The sequence below is a fragment of the Oncorhynchus tshawytscha genome, linkage group LG15 (assembly GCF_018296145.1).
Source record: "Oncorhynchus tshawytscha isolate Ot180627B linkage group LG15, Otsh_v2.0, whole genome shotgun sequence".
Classification (NCBI taxonomy): domain Eukaryota; kingdom Metazoa; phylum Chordata; class Actinopteri; order Salmoniformes; family Salmonidae; genus Oncorhynchus; species Oncorhynchus tshawytscha.
The window spans coordinates 5,325,099-5,343,243 of record NC_056443.1 but is presented as its reverse complement, the minus strand read 5'-3'; the positions used below and the strand labels follow the sequence as shown (position 1 = coordinate 5,343,243).

At 41.6% G+C, this 18,145-nt stretch overlaps 1 gene segment (V, D, J or C); it reads left to right on the top strand.

The window, feature by feature from the left end:
- Positions 1 to 8,984: 8,984 nt before the first annotated feature.
- On the top strand, positions 8,985 to 10,056 carry LOC112267844. The segment is given in 2 exon segments: positions 8,985 to 9,094; positions 9,227 to 10,056. Coding segments are annotated over 2 exon segments (408 nt in total).
- Positions 10,057 to 18,145: the final 8,089 nt, after the last annotated feature.

Genomic DNA, 18,145 nt, shown 5'->3' with positions numbered 1-18,145 from the left:
GTCACCAAAAACACTCTCAAACTTATACAGATGCACAATCGAGAGCATCCTGTCGGGCTGTATCACCGCCTGGTACGGCAACTGCTCCGCCCACAACCGCAAGGCTCTCCAGAGGGTAGTGAGGTCTGCACAACGCATCACCGGGGGGCAAACTACCTGCCTTCCAGGACACCTTCATCACCCGATGTCACAGGAAGGCCAAAAAGATCATCAAGGACAACAACCACCCGAGCCACTGCCTGTTCACCCTGCTATCATCCAGAAGGCGAGGTCAGTACAGGTGCATCAAAGTTGGGACCGAGAGACTGAAAAATAGCTTCTATCTCAAGGCCATCAGACTGTTAAACAGCCACCACTAACATTGAGTGGCTGCTGCCAAAACACCGACTCAACTCCAGCCACTTTAATAATGGGAATTGATGGAAATTGATGTAAAATATATCACTAGCCAATTTAAACAATGCTACTTAATATAATGTTTACATACCCTACATTATTAATCTCATATGTATATACTGTACTCTATCATCTAATACATGTATCACTAGCCACTTTAAACGATGCCACTTTGTTTACATACCCTACATTACTCATCTCATATGTATATACTGTACTCGATACCATCTACTGCATCTTGCCTATGCCGTTCTGTACCATCACTCATTCATATATCTTTATGTACATATTCTTTATCGCTTTACACTTGTAGGTAGTAGTTTTGGAATTGTTAGGTTAGATTACTCGTTGGTTATTACTGCATTGTCGGAACTAGAAGCACAAGCATTTCGCTACACTCGCATTAACATCTGCTAACCATGTGTATGTGACAAATACATTTGATTTGATTTGACATATGTGGCCATGCCTAAGAAGGTCCGGACTTCAGCCACATTCGGGGGTCTGGACATATCTGTGATGGCGCTGATCTTCTCCAGGTCTGGCTCTATTCCAGCTGCACTGATTTTGTGTCCCAAGAACAAGACCTCTGACTGTGCAAAAGTGCATTTTTCATTGAGTGTCAGGCCAGTCTCCTGGAGTCGGGTCAGTACTGCTGTGAGTCTTACATCATGTTCTGCTCTGTCGCTTCTGCATACGAGCACATTGTCCACGTGGACTATAACGCCACTCAGCCCATCCAACAGCTGGGACATGCGTCTTTGGAAATGCTCAGGACCGGAAGTGTCACGCCCTGACCTTAGATATCCATGTTTTTCTATATATTTTGGTTAGGTATGGTTCCCAATTTTGTACAGTATGTACAGTGGGGCAAGAAAGTATTTAGTTAGCCACCAATTGTGCAAGTTCTCCCACTTAAAAAGATGAGAGAGGCCTGTAATTTTCATCATAGGTACACTTCAACTATGACAGACAAAATGAGAAGAAAAAAATCCAGAAAATCACATTGTAGGATTTTTTATGAATTTATTTGCAAATTATGGTGGAAAATAAGTATTTGGTCAATAACAAAAGTTTATCTCAATACTTTGTTATATAGCCTTTGTTGGCAATGACAGAGGTCAAATGTTTTCTGTAAGTCTTCACAAGGTTTTCACACACTGTTGCTGGTATTTTGGCCCATTCCTCCATGCAGAGCTCCTCTAGAGCAGTGATGTTTTGGGTATGTTGCTGGGCAACACGGACTTTCAACTCCCTCCAAAGATTTTCTATGGGGTTGAGATCTGGAGACTGGCTAGGCCACTCCAGGACCTTGAAATGCTTCTTACGAAGCCACTCCTTCATTGCCCGGGCGGTGTGTTTGGGATCATTGTCATGCTGAAAGACCCAGCCACGTTTCATCTTCAATGCCCTTGCTGATGGAAGAAGGTTTTCATTCAAAATCTCACGATACACAGCCCCATTCATTCTTTCCTTTACACGGATCAGTCGTCCTGGTCCCTTTGCAGAAAAACAGCCCCAAAGCATGATGTTTCCACCCCCATGCTTCACAGTAGGTAAGGTGTTCTTTGGATGCAACTCAGCATTCTTTGTCCTCCTTAACACGACAAGTTGAGTTTTTACCAAAAAGTTCTATTTTGGTTTCATCTGACCATATGACATTCTCCCAATCTTCTTCTGGATCATCCAAATGCTCTCTAGCAAACTTCAGACTGGCCTGGACATGTACTGGCTTAAGCAGGGGGACACGTCTGGCACTGCAGGATTTGAGTCCCTGGCGGTGTAGTGTGTTACTGATGGTAGGCTTTGTTACTTTGGTCCCAGCTCTCTGCAGGTCATTCACTAGGTCCTCCCGTGTGGTTCTGGGATTTTTGCTCACTGTTCTTGTGATCACTTTGACCCCACGGGGTGAGATCTTGCGTGGAGCCCCAGATCGAGGGAGATTGTCAGTGGTCTTGTATGTCTTCCATTTCCTAATAATTGCTCCCACAGTTGATTTCTTCAAACCAAGCTGCTTACCTATTGCAGATTCAGTCTTCCCAGCCTTCCGGCGACAGTTCCCAGTCCAGAGCTTCCGGCGACAGTTTCCAGTCCAGAACCTCCAACGACGGTCAACAGTCTGGAACCTCCAACGATGATCCACAGTCCGGGGTCTCCAGTGATGTTCCCTAGTCCGGGGTCTCCAGCGGGGGGCTGCAGTCCAGAGCCTCCAGCGATGGTCCCCAGTCCGGGGTCTCCAGCGGGGGGCTGCAGTCCAGAGCCTCCAGCGGGGGTTCCCAGTCCAGAGCCTCCGGCAACGATCTGCGGTCCGGAGCCTCCAGCAGTGGTTCCCAGTTCAGAGCCTCCGGCAATGATCCACGGTCTGGTTCCACAGAAGCGGAGGGATCAGCGTAGGGAGCGGGGACTACGCCCCGAACCGGAGCCGCCACTGAGGGTAAATGCCCACCCGGACCCTCCCTTATAGGTTCAGGTTTGCAGCCGGGAGTTTTTTGTATGTATATGTTGGCCTGATATGGTTCCCAATCAGAGACAGCTGTTTATCGTTGTCTCTGATTGGGGATCATATTTAGGTAGCCATTTTCCTCATTTGTGTTGTGGGATCTTGTCTACATTTAGTTGCCTGAGTGCACAACATTAGCTTCATGTTTCGTTTGGTTGTTTGTTATTTTTGTTCAGTGAGTTTCAGTTTATTCAAATTATGTGGAACTCTACTCACGCTGCGCCGTGGTCTCATCATTAGGAAGCGATTCCAAATGGCAAAACATTAAAATTGTAACGGCCAAACGGTGTTGTAAACTTTCTGAGTCCCCTACTCTCTGATGACAGCGGTATCTGCCAGAAACCTGAGCGGGCATCCAGCTTTGTGAAGACTTGTGTGCCATCCAACAGAGCCAGCGACTGCTCCACTGATGGTAAGATGTGTCTCTCTCTGCAGAGTGCCTCATTCAAGTTAGTCATGTCCACGCGGATCCTTATGTCCCCATTGGCTTTTGGGACCACTACAATCCCTGCACACCAGTCTGTGGGACTCTCTATTTTAGACACGCCCCAATTTCCTCCATCCTCCCCAACTCTTCCTTTACACTGGCCAATAAAGGGATAGGCACCCGGCGGGGGGTGGTAAGGGCATAGGGGACAGCATCCTCTTTCAGGCGGATTTTGTAGTCACCTTCTACCCTTCCTAGACCAGACAACACTTTTGGTAATTTATTTTTGAAAACCTCACCTGGGTCCTCCAGTTTGCTCACTCTCTCAATGAGATGCAATGCTTCAATTGCTGGTAGCCCCAGCAACGGTCTGGCTAGAGAGTCAATGACGAAGACAGGCTGGATGGCACTTTTGTCTTTACTCTCCAACTGCCCTACAACTGGTAAAATCTTATTACTGGACCCATACAGTTTTTTGTTTGTAGAGAGCAAAGGGCCATCTCTGCTATAGCTATACAGCCTAGTTGGGATAGCTGTCACTGCTGCCCCAGTGTCTAGTTTAAATGACACAACCTCCCCATTGAGTTTAATGTCTGAATGCCAGCCTTCTTTTCCCTTACTTCTCCCAGAAAGATGCTGTCCTGCTGTACCTCCTCTGAGACCTCATGCATTTGCTTTAATCGACAGACAGCTCCTGTGACATTTCCTGCATTCCGCATCCTTTGCTGGTCAATCTTTCCATCTGTGGAAAGGGGATTTCCCACATTTGAGACAAACATTTGAACTAGCTACGGGTACTGTCTGTGATTGTTTTCTCCACGTCTGTCTCTGTTCTGTGTTCCCCTCCATTTCTTTAGCTCGGTATGCAAATGCATTTATTTCCTCACTCTCTTCGCTCTGCAAGGAGCTGCTGTCGTGCAGCATCGTCTGCTGTCTTTTTACTGTCTCACTCTGCCTAACCTGGTTTACAGCTTTGGACAAGGTAAGCTGGGAATCCAACTGTAACTTTTCGGAAAGTGATATATTTCTTATTCCCACTACAATCCGATCTCGGATCAGCTCTTCCCTGAGCGCCCCACACTAACAATGTTCTGTTAGTTTGTGAACAGCTGTCACGTCCTGACCTTAGTTCCTTTTTTATGTCTCTGTTTTAGTTTGGTCAGGGCATAAGTTGGGGTGGGCATTCTATATTTTGTTGTCTAGGTTTTGTATTTCTGTGTTTGGCCTGGTATGGTTCCCAATCAGAGGCAGCTGTCGATCGTTGTCTTCGATTGAGAACCATACTTAGGCAGCCTGTTTTCCCACTATGATTTGTGGGTAGTTATTTTCCGTTTCAGTGTTTTCACCATACGGGACTGTTTCGGTTTTCCTTTATTCTCTTGTTCGTTTATATTCAGTGTTCAGTTTATTAAAGTTATCATGGACACGTACCACGCTGCACTTTGGTCCTCTTCTCCTTCTCCCGACGACAATCGTTACAACAGCTGTGATAAAACTGTCGGTGGTTTCACCCTGCTCCTGTTTGCGCATGTTAAACCTAGCTGTCTCAAATATAATGTTGTGTCTCCATAAAAAATGCATTTCAAAACAGTCTTTAACGGCACCGTAGTTAAGTTTCTCTTCCCCTGTCAACGTTGAAGCATTTAATATATCCTCAGTTTCATCACCTATAGAGTAGATCAGTGTATTAACTTGAAATGCCTCATTTTTCACGTTTAAGCCTGATGCTACCCTGTACCTTTCAAAAGTGCCTGATCCATTTCGGACAGTTTTGAATGTCCATACAATCAAAATTCTTGGGGGACTAATGCAAAATCCGTCAGCACTAGCCACTGGCCTGTCCGTGTTTGTGCCAGAGCCCGTTGAACTTGGAGTCGCAAACCCTGAAAGCTTCTTCCTCTTGCAAAATGTTGCTTAGCAGTAACTTAGTCCTTGCTCGTTAGCTAGCAAAATGATGATATGCACTGTTTTATCTCCAACAATGTGCCCTCCCTGCTTTGAAACAGCCTGAATGTATGATTTACTTGGTAAGTCCTTCTAGTTTATGTGAATTTTAAAACCACTTCTGACACCATGTAGTATTATCTAAAATAAGGACGCACAACAACGAGGTTCTAGCTCCAGCATGTTTACTAACCTAACCCTCGCATGTCATACATAGGTACGGATACCCCCAAGGGACATCCTACTACAGTACACCTAATTAGCAGGTTTGCATTGGACGGAGTTTCGGCTTTCCATGGTGACTTCCCCATGTGGCAAATTGGTTAATAAACCAATAACAAAGAGAGTTCCAAATCTCTCTGCCAATAACAGCCAGTTTTCAGTTTTCTCCTCCCTACTCAGACCCCACCTAAACAGTCCTAGCAAAATTATTCTAGTTTTTTGCTTAAAATCTATTTTTGCCTATTTTAATGGGAATTTATGACAGCAAGGTACTTCCTTGTTACCCAGAAATGATTTGATTTTGGTATAAAAATGGCTGCATTGGACCTTTAAGTTATTGTTACAATGGTGCGTCACACATGGACATTATTGTTTATTGTGGTATCAACAGAAATCTGGACAAAAAACAAAACTCTGCATCCACTCTATTAGAACTCGCACCTCTGGAATTCCATTTAGATTCAGTGGTAGTGGATCTAGGAATGACTTCACTCTGATCATGAGTGGAGCCCAGGCGGAAGATACTTTACACCTTCCCAATGCTAAAGATGCGTTCCATAGGGATAGAGAGACGTAATAAAACCTCCCTCAGCCAAACTGTACGGTGACTGCATTGCACAGCTGGAACCTGCTGTAAGAGCAGGGGGGAAGGACTAGACCAGTGATAGTGTTTAGTACTAGACCAGTGATAGTGTTAGGACTACACCTGTGATAGTGTTCAGTACTATGCCCGTGATAGTGTTGAGGACTAGACCAGTGATATTGTTCAGGACTAGACACAGTGATAGTGTTCAGTATTAGACCAGTGATAGTGTTCAGGACTAGACCAGTGATATTGTTGAGGATGAGACACAGTGATAGTGTTAAGGACTACACCAGTGATAGTGTTGAAGACTAGACCAGTGAAAGTGTTCAGTACTACACCAGTGATAGTGTTGAGGACTAGACCAGTAATAGTGTCGAGGACCAGACCAGTGATAGAGTTGAGGACTAGACCAGTGACAGTGTTGAGGACTAGACCAGTGATAGTGTTCAGTACTATGCCCGTGATAGTGTTAGGGACTGGACCAGTGACAGTGTTGAGGACTAGACCAGTGACAGTGTTGAGGACTAGACGAGTAATAGTGTTGAGGACTACACCAGTGATAGTGTTCAGTACTATGCCCGTGATAGTGTTGAGGACTAGACCAGTGATAGTGTTCAGCACTATGCCCGTGATAGTGTTGAGGACTAGACCAGTGATAGTGTTGAGGACTACACCAGTGATATTGTTCAGGACTAGACACAGTGAAAGTGTTCAGGACTAAACCAGTGACAGTGTTTAGGAATAGGCCAGTGATAGTGTTAGGGACTAGACCAGTGATAGTGTTGAGGACTAGACACAGTGTTATAGTGTTCAGTACTAGACCAGTGATACTGTTGAGGACTAGACAAAGTGATAGTGTTCAGGAATAGACCAGTGATAGTGTTGAGGACTAGACCAGTGATAGTGTTGAGGACTAGACCAGTGATAGTGTTGAGGACTACACCAGTGATAGTGTTGAGGACTAGACCAGTGATAGTGTTGAGGACTAGACCAGTGATAGTGTTGTGGACTAGACCAGTGATAGTGTTGAGGACTAGACCAGTGATAGTGTGAGGACTAGACCAGTGATAGTGTTGAGGACTAGACCAGTGATGGTGTTGAGGACTAGACCAGTGATAATGTTGAGGACTAGACCAGTGATAGTGTGAGGACTAGACCAGTGATAGTGTTGAGGACTAGACCAGTGATAGTGTGAGGACTAGACCAGTGATAGTGTTGAGGACTAGACCAGTGATGGTGTTGAGGACCAGACCAGTGATAGTGTTGTGGACTAGACCAGTGATAGTGTTGAGGACTACAGTCTAGAGAGTATCATAGGTTTGTTCCCTTTATTATTTGACCAACCAACATCTTAAACTGAAAACAGTCACTCAATGGATGATATACACTGAGTGGACTAAACATTAGGAACCTTCCATGACAGACTGACCAGGTCAATCCAGGTGAAAGCAATGATCCCTTATTGATGTCACTTGTTAAATCCACATCAATTAGGGTAAGTGAAGGGGAGGAGACAGGTTATAAAAGGATTTTTAAGCCTTGAGACAATGGAAACATGGATTGTGTATGTGTCCCATTCAGATGGAGAATGGGTAAGAGCAAATATTGCCCCGTTCAAAGTGCCTTTGAATGGGGCATGGCGATAGGGGCCAGGCACACTCAGGTTTGAGTGTGTCAAGAACTGCAATGCTGCTGGGGTTTTCACGCTCAACAGTTTCCTGTGTGTTTCAAGAATGGTCCACCACCCAAAGCACATCCAGCCAACGACAGGCAAGTGGTTGAAAATTGGTCATTGATGCAAGACGACCAAGGAGGCTGACACGAATTGTGCAGAGCAACAGTCGGGCTACAGTTAGTTAACTGACAGACTAGTACAACATTGGTGCCCAAAGACCCATAAAAAAAATATGCAACTCGTCTTACCTTGACATGAATGGGATATGGCAGCCGACAACCTTACAGAGTTCCACTTCTTTCAGCAAAAAACAAGAAACTGTGGTTGCAGTGGGCTAAGGAACGAATACACTGGACACTGGAGAATTGGAAAAACATTGCCTGGTCTGATGAATCCTGGTTCCTGCTGTTTCACGCTGATGGGAGGACTAGGGTATGGAGAAAACCACAAGCACATGGATCCATCATACCGTGTGTCAACATTACAGGCTGTTGGTGATGGTGTGGGGTGTCTTTTCAAAACACATATTGGGTCCCTCCATGATGTCACAGGATATCTGAACATCATTACCAATCAGATGCATCCATTCATGGCAGCAGTGCATCCATCTGCAAATTATTTTTTTTCAGCAGGATAATGCCCCATGCCACAAGGCTAGGATTGTCCAGGAATGGTTCAACTGTACGAACATGACAGTGAATTCAGCTGACTGCTGTGTCCTGCCCAGTCACCAGATCTCAATCCAAATGACCATCTGTGGGATGAGACGGAACAAGCTATTCAGAGTAGAGATCCACTACCAGCCAATTTGTCACAACTGTGGGAAGCATTGGAGACAACATGGGCAAGCAACCCTGTGGAATGCTTTCGACAACTTGTAGAGTCCATGCCCCGAAAAAAATGTTGGCTGTTCTGAGGGCAAAAGGGTGGGTGCAACTCAATATTAGGAAGGTGCTCCTAATGTTTTGTATACTCATTGTATATCCCATAAGTTACCAAATGAGGCATACGTTATCTGAAACAAGTTCCATATAAATCAATATTATGAGTGTGTGTGTTTTGGGTAATATTGAATGGTAAGGGCTAAAAGCATTCAATTGGAATGTTGTGATCCAGAAGTTACACCATATAATTTCTTGTCCTGTCTAGTGCCTTGCTCCAGGAGGGCGATTTGCATAGAGGACACTTTGCATTGGCAGCACATGCTTCAGTGGTCTGGGAGTGTTTATAACCCTGTGAGTTTAACACTTCATGACTGAGAGCTGTCCTTCATGACAACAGAACCCACAACAACCATGATTTTTTTCACCATCTTCATCTGGATACTTGCCCTCTGTCTCCAAGGTAATATATTTCACACATTTTCCGGACCAATGCAATATTAGGCTATATAACCTTATTACTGTTTTAGTGAATATGCTATATGGACAAATGAATGAACAATTGAATGCTAATACCACATGCCATCTGTTTCAGAGTCCAGAGGCCAGATCACAGTGACCCAGACTCCTGCAGTGAAAGCTGTTTCAGTGGGTCACTCAGTCAGTCTCAGCTGTAAGACCAGCAGTGCTGTACACATCAACAGCAATGGACACTATTTGCACTGGTATCAACAGAAACCCGGAGGAGCTCCTAAACTCCTAATATACTGGGCTAAAACCCTTCAGTCTGGGACTCCATCTAGATTCAGTGGCAGTGGATCTGGGAGTGACTTCACTCTGACCATCAGTGGAGTCCAGGCTGAAGATGCAGGAGATTACTACTGTCAGAGTTTACACTACCCCAACAGTGTCTGGGTGTTCACACAGTGATACAGAGCCGTACGAAAACCTCCCTCAGTCAGACTGCACAGTGACTGTACTGATACAGCTGGGACCTACTGCAGGTGCTGATGGGGAAGGGACAGTGACATGGAACACTGAGCAGCGAGGAAACATTGAATAAGGGTAGAAAGCGTAATTCAAATCACATGTTCTCCCACATCATCATCATGGTTGCGACTCATTATATTTGTTATGACCTGAAAGATCATCTAAAAGTTATGAGGTTTTGAAAACACAATACCTGCCAAATACAAAATAAGAAGTAAAAGAAAAGGTGTCATGACCTCAACATTGCTTCAACGTTACAATCACTTAAGCCCCCAAAACAAGTCCCCAAATGTCTGATTTAAATGGATTTGATTTTACAGGATTATTATTAACTATTTTCAATATGCAGGTTCCTGACTGTTAGATCTGTGAATGAGACATGATGCTGGGTTCAAACATGAGACACTATCTACATAAAGTATCATTTCCATTTTAGCATTGTCATTAATTATATGGTGGCATATCTGTTATGTCTACCTCCCTGAATCCACCATAGATGTTAAACCTGTCCACTCCCTCACATCTGGCCCAGTCTATGGTATTTCAGGCGGTGAAACTGTTCAACTGCTAGACTGATAGCTGTCAGACTATAAGGGCACAAGACGAGACACAGATGCAGACACGGGAGGCAGATGGTTTGAGTCATTTTTTATTCTAATCCAAAAGGGTAGGCAAGAGAATGGTCGTGGACAGGCAAAAGGTCAAACCCAGTTCAGAGTCCAGGAGGTACAGAGTGGCAGGCAGGCTCGAGGTCAAGGCAGGCAGAATGGTCAGGCAGGCAGGTACAAAGTCCAGAATCCGGCACGGGTCAAAACCGGGAGGACTAGCAAAAAGAGAATAGAAAAAGAATGAGCACAGGGAACCACTCTGGTTGACTTTAACAAACAAGACGAACTGGCACAGAGAGACAGGAAACACAGGGATAAATACACCGGGGAAAATAGGCGACACCTGTAGTAGGGGGTGGAGACAATCACAAGGACAGGTGAAACAGATCAGGGCATGACACAGAGTGAAACTGAGATTTGCATAGACAGGGCTGGGTGGTTCTGCTTGTCCCAGAATAGAGCAGCACTGTCACCATATTAGCAATTAAACATTTGAAATATATATGTTATGGAAAGTAACTATTTAGCAGTGTGAGTTCTGAGAGCAGATTTTAGAGGTTTATTACCAAATATCACATTTTTCTTACTGGTATTGGTGCTATAGTATAACAGGATCATTCAGTTGTAGAAATGATTGCATAGTATTTGTTGGATCTGATGCACTTTAAATTCTGTTTGAAATGATGAGAGTAGTTATATGCTACAATAATGAAATAATGAAGCTGATTTATGTAAATTAGTATGAAATGTGCTGCCTATTCATGAGATAGTGAAGACTGGAATCATGATTAAATGAACTCTTTCTGTATTTTTTTTCCAATCAAAACAAGTTATTTAAACTCTGAGTCAAGAAGACATGCACAACTTACTCTCAAAATGGTTAATTTAGCACACAGCACTATTATATAATCCTATATAATATACTCTACAATATAATAGAGGAGAGGAGAGGCAATACACAAAGGATAAACAACTAGCTACAGTACTGAGAACAACCGACAACAACAAAACACAATCTATAAAGATAAAGGCAAAAATAAACTCTGAAAATATTTTTTGTCAAAACAATACATCAGATAAATGTATGTTACATCCACGCTCTACAGTTAAACACACCAACAACAACAAAACACTAGGATGGGGTTGAAGACTAGTCCTAAAATAACTTTCAATTAAGATTATTCATTGAGCTTGCTTTTTAGTCCAGGACTAGGCTTAATGTGTTTTGCAAACTACACCCGAAACTACAAAGACATTAATAATCAGATTTACAATTCACAGTGTAAATCTCAATATCAATTTTGTCAAATCTACTCTGAGACAAGACAAAATTACCTCAAAATAATATTTAACCTTTTTGGGATAGGGGGCAGCATTTTCACTTTTGGATGAATAGCGTGCCCAGAGTGAACTGCCTCCTACTCTGTCCCAGATGCCAATATATGCATATTATTATTAGTATCGGATAGAAAACACTCTGAAGTTTCTAAAACTGTTTGAATGATGTCTGTGAGTATAACAGTACTCAAATGGCAGGCGAAAACCTGAGAAAAATCCAACCAGGAAGTGGGACATCTGAGGTTTGTAGTTTTTCAAAGCTTGGCCTACCGAATACACATTGAGATATTGATGAGGTTGCACTTCCTAGGGCTTCCACTAGATGTCAACTGCCTTATAAACTGGTTTGAGGATTCTACTATAAAGGAGGGGCACATGACACTTATTTGAGTCAGTGGTCTGGCAGAGAGCCTCGGTCTCATGACGCATGCTCCCGACAGAGTTACCTCTCGTTCCAGTGCTTTTCTGAAGACAAAGGGATTCTCCGGTTGGAACATTATTGATGTTTTATGTTAAAAACATCCTAACGATTGATTCAATACATCGTTTGACATGTTTCTAAAGGACTGTGACGGAACTTTTTGAGTTTTTGTCTGGATGAAATGCCTGCGCCCCATGAAGATGGATTACTGGGCTGAACACGCTAACAACAAGTGGCTATTTGGACATAAATGACGGACTTTATGGAACAAATCAGTCATTTATTGTCGAACTGGGATTCCTGGGAGTGCCTTCTGATGAAGATCCTCAAAGCTAAGTGAATATTTATGGTCTTGTTTCTAACTTTGTTGACTCCAAAATGGTGGATATTCCTCTGGCTGTTTTGCGTTCTGAGCACCGTTCTCAGATTATGCTTTTTCAGTAAAGTTTTTTTAAAATCAGACATCGGTTGCATTAAGGAGAAGTCTATCTTTAATTCTGTGAATAACACTTGTATCTTTTATCAATGTTTATTATGAGTGTTTCTGCAAAATCACTGGATGTTTAGGAATCAAAACATTACTGCACGTAAGGCGCCAATGTAAACTGAGATTTTTGGATATAAATATGCACATTATCGAAAAAAACATACATGTATTGTGTAACATGATGTCCTATGAGTGTCATCTGATGAAGATCATCAAAGGTTAGTGATTAATTTTATCTATATATTTGCATTTTGTGACACCTATCTTTGCCTGGAAAAATAGCTGTGTTTTTTCGACTTGGCTATGACCTAACATAATCATATGTGGTGCTTTCGCTGTAAAGCATTTTTTGAATCGGACACGATGGGTAGATTAACAAGATGTGTATCTTTCATTTGCTGTATTGGACTTGTTAATCGAACCGCATTCCAGTCAATGTAGCTGGTTGAGAGAATGCCAAGAGTGTGTAAAGCTGTCATGTAGGCAAATGGTGGCTATTTTGAAGAATATAAATCAAATATAAAATAGTTAGATTTTCTTAACACCTTTTTGGTTACTACATGATTCCATATGTGTTATTTCATAGCTTTGATGTCTTCACTATTATTCTAAAATGCATAAAATAGTAAAAATTAAGAAAAACCTTTGAATGAGTAGCTGTGTTCAAACCTTTGACTTGTGCTGTAAGTATTCAGACCCTTTACTCAGTAATTTGTTGAAGCACCTTTGGCAGTGATTACAAAATCGAGTCTTCTTGGGTATGACGCTACAAGCTTGGCACACCTGTATTTGGGAAGTTTCTCCCTTTCTTTTCTGAAGATACTCTCAAGCTCTGTCAATGTAAAGTGTAATTTATATAATATGTGTAAATACTTACTTAGATTCATCGGACATGGCAACTTTGGTGATCAGCTTCATTCCCAGGCAGGCATTGACTGGTGTCTTCATGCGGTAATGCTTTTCAGCTGTAGCAGTTGTATGGGCCAAGTAGTCAGCAACAAGGGCCTTCTGTTGGTCTGTGAAGCTGGCTTTGGTATTTGTCTCCATAACTCGTCTTGCTACCTGGCTCGTGATGTTGGGCAAGTTGTATCTGATGAAAGATCAAGAAAAACAGTTTGGTTTCTTAAAACTGTACTGTCAAATAAGTATTGTGGAATGATTAAACAGTGTTCTACTTAACAGTGGTGTACTTACTTGGAATGAAACCTTTGTAGGTTATTGGATGGGTTGTAGATCGGGTTCCCGGTTGTGGAAATGAAGAAGCTCTCATCTGCTTCCTTGTCATCAGAGTTTTTAAGAAAAGCTGGTCGAACATGTCGGTAGTACACATCAAACCACTGAAAAAATAGACAACATTAATATATGTTTAACTGGTTTGTATTAAATCAATCACATTCACAATAACATATTGTAGTAAATATACTTACTGCCTCTTCCTCCTCATCTAACGAAATGGTTGCAACTTGCTGTGTTGCTGTTTTGTGCTTCTTAACGCCGATGACAGTCCAATTCTCTCCATCTGGCAACTTGCACGGTTTCCTTGAGAGCCATTCGTCCAGCTGCATTTGGAACAGTGACATATTAATAACACACATGCCAAAGAAGCAAATACAATTCAACATTATAGCAGATTTATGACATTAGTTAACTTACGGTCAAGTTTTTGACCACTCCAGCCCTTTGGAGATGTTTCAGAATGAGCAGAGACTCAAGGTAGTACAGTCTGTCTGAATAAGGCTTGTAATGGCAATGATGTACCGAAGAAATCTCTTCAGATTCTTCATGTAGTTGGCAATGGTTTGCTTCTTCTGTCCAATGTCTGCAAGCTTGGTAAAAAATGATCTGCTTTTTTCCAAGTTATTAACAAAATCCAGCGATGGTTTGTTTGAGTCCATATAAAACAAAAACCTTGACACATTTGCAACCTGTACATGAAAATTAAAATAATATTAATTACATAGTTAATATTAATTCTTATTGAAATATGTAAACAGTAAAATCTCTGTACATACCTCCTGTTTGAAATTGGGAATGTTGTTGTCGTCACGGAGAAATTTCCCAAATCCAGCCAGCAGATCACAATCCAGAGGGTGCTTTTGGTATAAACCACTGCTTTGCATCTCCTTTCTCAGTTTGGTGTCCCATGACTGGTTCAATGGCCTGGAAAATATTTGGTATGCAGATTAGAATAAATAAAATACATCCATGTTTGCTTATATACTTATACGTAGTACTTGTTATTAATGAGTTGATTTCTATTTATTTACTTACGGTTGGTACAATGCCGACTGGTCATGTTCCTTGTCTGATTCTTCATCCATATTTCCATCTGTAGCTGGGGGTAACACTTGAGCCACTTCCACTTGGCTGAAATATCACACAGATTAACAAAAACATTTATACAATTTTAACAATCAAACATAATTGGACAACATTTCAAATGAGTTCCAATAGCATGTAACTTGCACATATATTATTTTATCAGTGCTTACCCAGTTATTTGTTCGTCTTCTGGCTTGTTGATCACAAAACCACCCAGTTTTTCAAGATCCTTAATCAAAGGTTGGACTTTGTCCAGTTGTGTCACAACAGAGCTGAGTGTTTTGTAGTCAATGATCCTGCAGTGCCAAAGATACTCAATCATCAAATCGCGGGATTTGCTCACTTCCTGGTCAATTTTTCTTTTGATTCTGTCTTCATGCACACTCTGGTGAGATGTATAGATATGTTTTCCTGGTTCTTTATGCAAAATCTGCACACAATAGGGATCCTTCTTTGTTTTCTGTAAGAGAGTGAATGCACAATCAGTACATGTAATGAAGTTATTACTTACAGTTTTTCTCAGTCGCTTTGGTGCATTTTTCGCATCATCCGTAACATGTGCAAAATAATAAGTGCATTTCTCAGAACTATTTGTACAAACTGCAATATACAATAGATATGTTTCTAAAGCTAGTCAGTCACTAAAAATCCATAGTACATCTCTCAAAGTAAATATTCATGCCAATGATCATGTCAGTGTCATCAGAATGATAAGTCATTGAGTCATTGTTCATGAACAAGGTCGTCAACATGTTTAGGCATGTTGTCAATGTAACTGTGTACTTTGACAGTATTACCTGATGTAAACTTTTAGGCTACAGTTTGGATGACAGTTACTGTATTGAAAATGCACAAGGCTGCACTTCTGTGGCATATATCAATTTCAACAGTACTATTTACATATTACTGTATGTGGGTTATTGATTGAAAGAGACTGGACAACCCAAAGGGGCACAAAGGAAAAACAACTAAATTAGATAGAAACACAGGAAACCACCCCTAAGGCACAACTTTGCCTGCAGCACTGTTGTGCTGTCTCTACACATATTCTCATCCACATCACACCGATATTTTCCCTTCCAATGCAACGTGGAAAGAATATTTTGGAATGCCTTATCAATCCTCTGCAGGCATCTACTGTGATGTCCTCACATGCTGCATCCATTGCGGTCAGCAGGGTCATCTGTGTGTGTGGCTGACGATCGTACACCTTCCACCTCCATGTTGAAAATAACTACTCAATTGGATTAAGGAATGGTGAATAGGGTGGGAGGAATTCTATGAGCATCAAGTAGTTACATAGATATATGTTTTACATGTACATACTGGTACCGTAGCTCCTTAACTCTGTCTATGCTTGACAGTTTATGACAAATAGTTCAACAATTTTGCATGTAATGGCTTATGCAAGGAACTAATGCCTAGATGTATTGAGGGGTAAGATTCAACAGAGAACCATCTTCTATATTTTGATCAGCATGACATGAGCATTTGATAATGTGGAAAAAAGCTGACACTTGTACATTATCAATTGCAATTTGTTCAAAAGGAATAAGAAATTGCTTTAATGATGTGCACAAGTGACTAGATGATTGGGAATTTGTACAAGTAGTATCACGAATTGCACTTTTGATCTTAAAAATGCACCAAAGCGAATCACAGAACATCATTTTTCAACCACAAAACGTAGAAATAAAGAGTTGCCAAGTGATTTAAAAAACATTCTGCACACTCTCACACTCTAACCCTCTGTCAAACATGATAGAAAGCAATTAATTTATGGTCTGATTTAAGAGAAAGGGCCAAATGAGAGCTGACCTCATTCACTACAGAACGCCACAGTGTAAGAACACACTATGTAGGAGCTTGAAGATGGATTATTGCCTTTTTCCATGTTCTGAAACCATTTAATTTAGATTGTACTTCCTTTTCCTTGGAGCAAGATGGCATCTGCAACTGCTACTGGTACTGGTTCAAGGTAAGTTATCTCTAAATCAAGGGAAGAAGACACCTTTCATGTATTCAGAATAAGATGTCTTCAAAGTTACAATCAGATAGGCCCACCCCTTTTCCACAGTTACATTTTCTATTCAGGGTAGACCGAAACCCCCACTCAGAGGACTGAAATTATTCGGAGAGACCTTTAACAGAACAATAACCTTGGAAACCACTTTGGATGGGCAATATAGGAGAGAGAGAGAGCTAGACAGACAGGCACCGGTCTCAAATCTAGTCACACAGGAATAGAGCATGTTTGATACATTTCTGTGAATTGTGTTTCTAATCAACTAATCAGACAGAATGAATGTTTACACCATCCTTCCACACCTGCGTTGCTTGCTGTTTGAGGTTTTAGGCTGGGATTTTGTACAGCACTTTGAGAAATCAGCTGATGTAAAAAGAGCATTATAAATTCGATTTGAGTCAATGCCATGTCTGTTGTCTTTTTCATAGCCTAAAATAGAGAGAGAGAAAGAGAGAGAGAGAGAGAGAGAGACTATGTACAGACTCAGTGAGCATAGCCTTGCTATTGAGAAAGGCCGCCGTAGGCATACAGGGCTCTCAAGAGAAGACAGGCTATATGCTCACTACCCACAAAATGAGGTGGAAACCGAGCTGCACTTCCTAACCTCCTGCCCAATGTATGACCATTAGAGAGACATATTTCCCTCAGATTATACAGATCCACAAACAATTCGAAAACAAATCCAATTTTGAAAAACTCCCATATCTACTGGGTGAAATTGTTTTCATTGTTTTCATAAATCAGTCTTTATTGTTTTGAAACTACTGTATGTGTAATGTTTACTGTTAATTTTTATTGTTTATTACACTTTATATATTCACTCAAATGAATCACCCTGACGAGCCTCTGACCTTTAACAGAACAATGACGTAGGGAACAACTTTGGATGGGCAATCGAGGGCAGTTAGGATCAGAACTTGTCAGAATAATAGAAGAGAAAATTATTTATTTCAGCTTGATTTGTTTACTCACTTACCCAGTGGGTCAGAATTTTACTCTCAACTATCAAACAATCATGAAATCATAAATGAATGAATGTCTACACTAAAGTATGTGAATTTGATGGACTTTCTAACCTTAAAGGCCCAAGAACCAAAGTACAAATGCCAATGAAGTCCCTGCTCAGCCCTGGTCCTTTCATTCTGTAAATTCTGGTTCCTAAGCCTTTGAACTGTTTTCAAATGATAGAATGGCTATTTAACCGATTTGCAAGAGTTACACTGACCTAAGACAGGGCATTTGCATTTAGTCTTCAGAATTCATCTGTACATGCTGCTTGCATAGATTGCCCATCCAAGGTGGGTGCCTAGGTCATTGTTCTG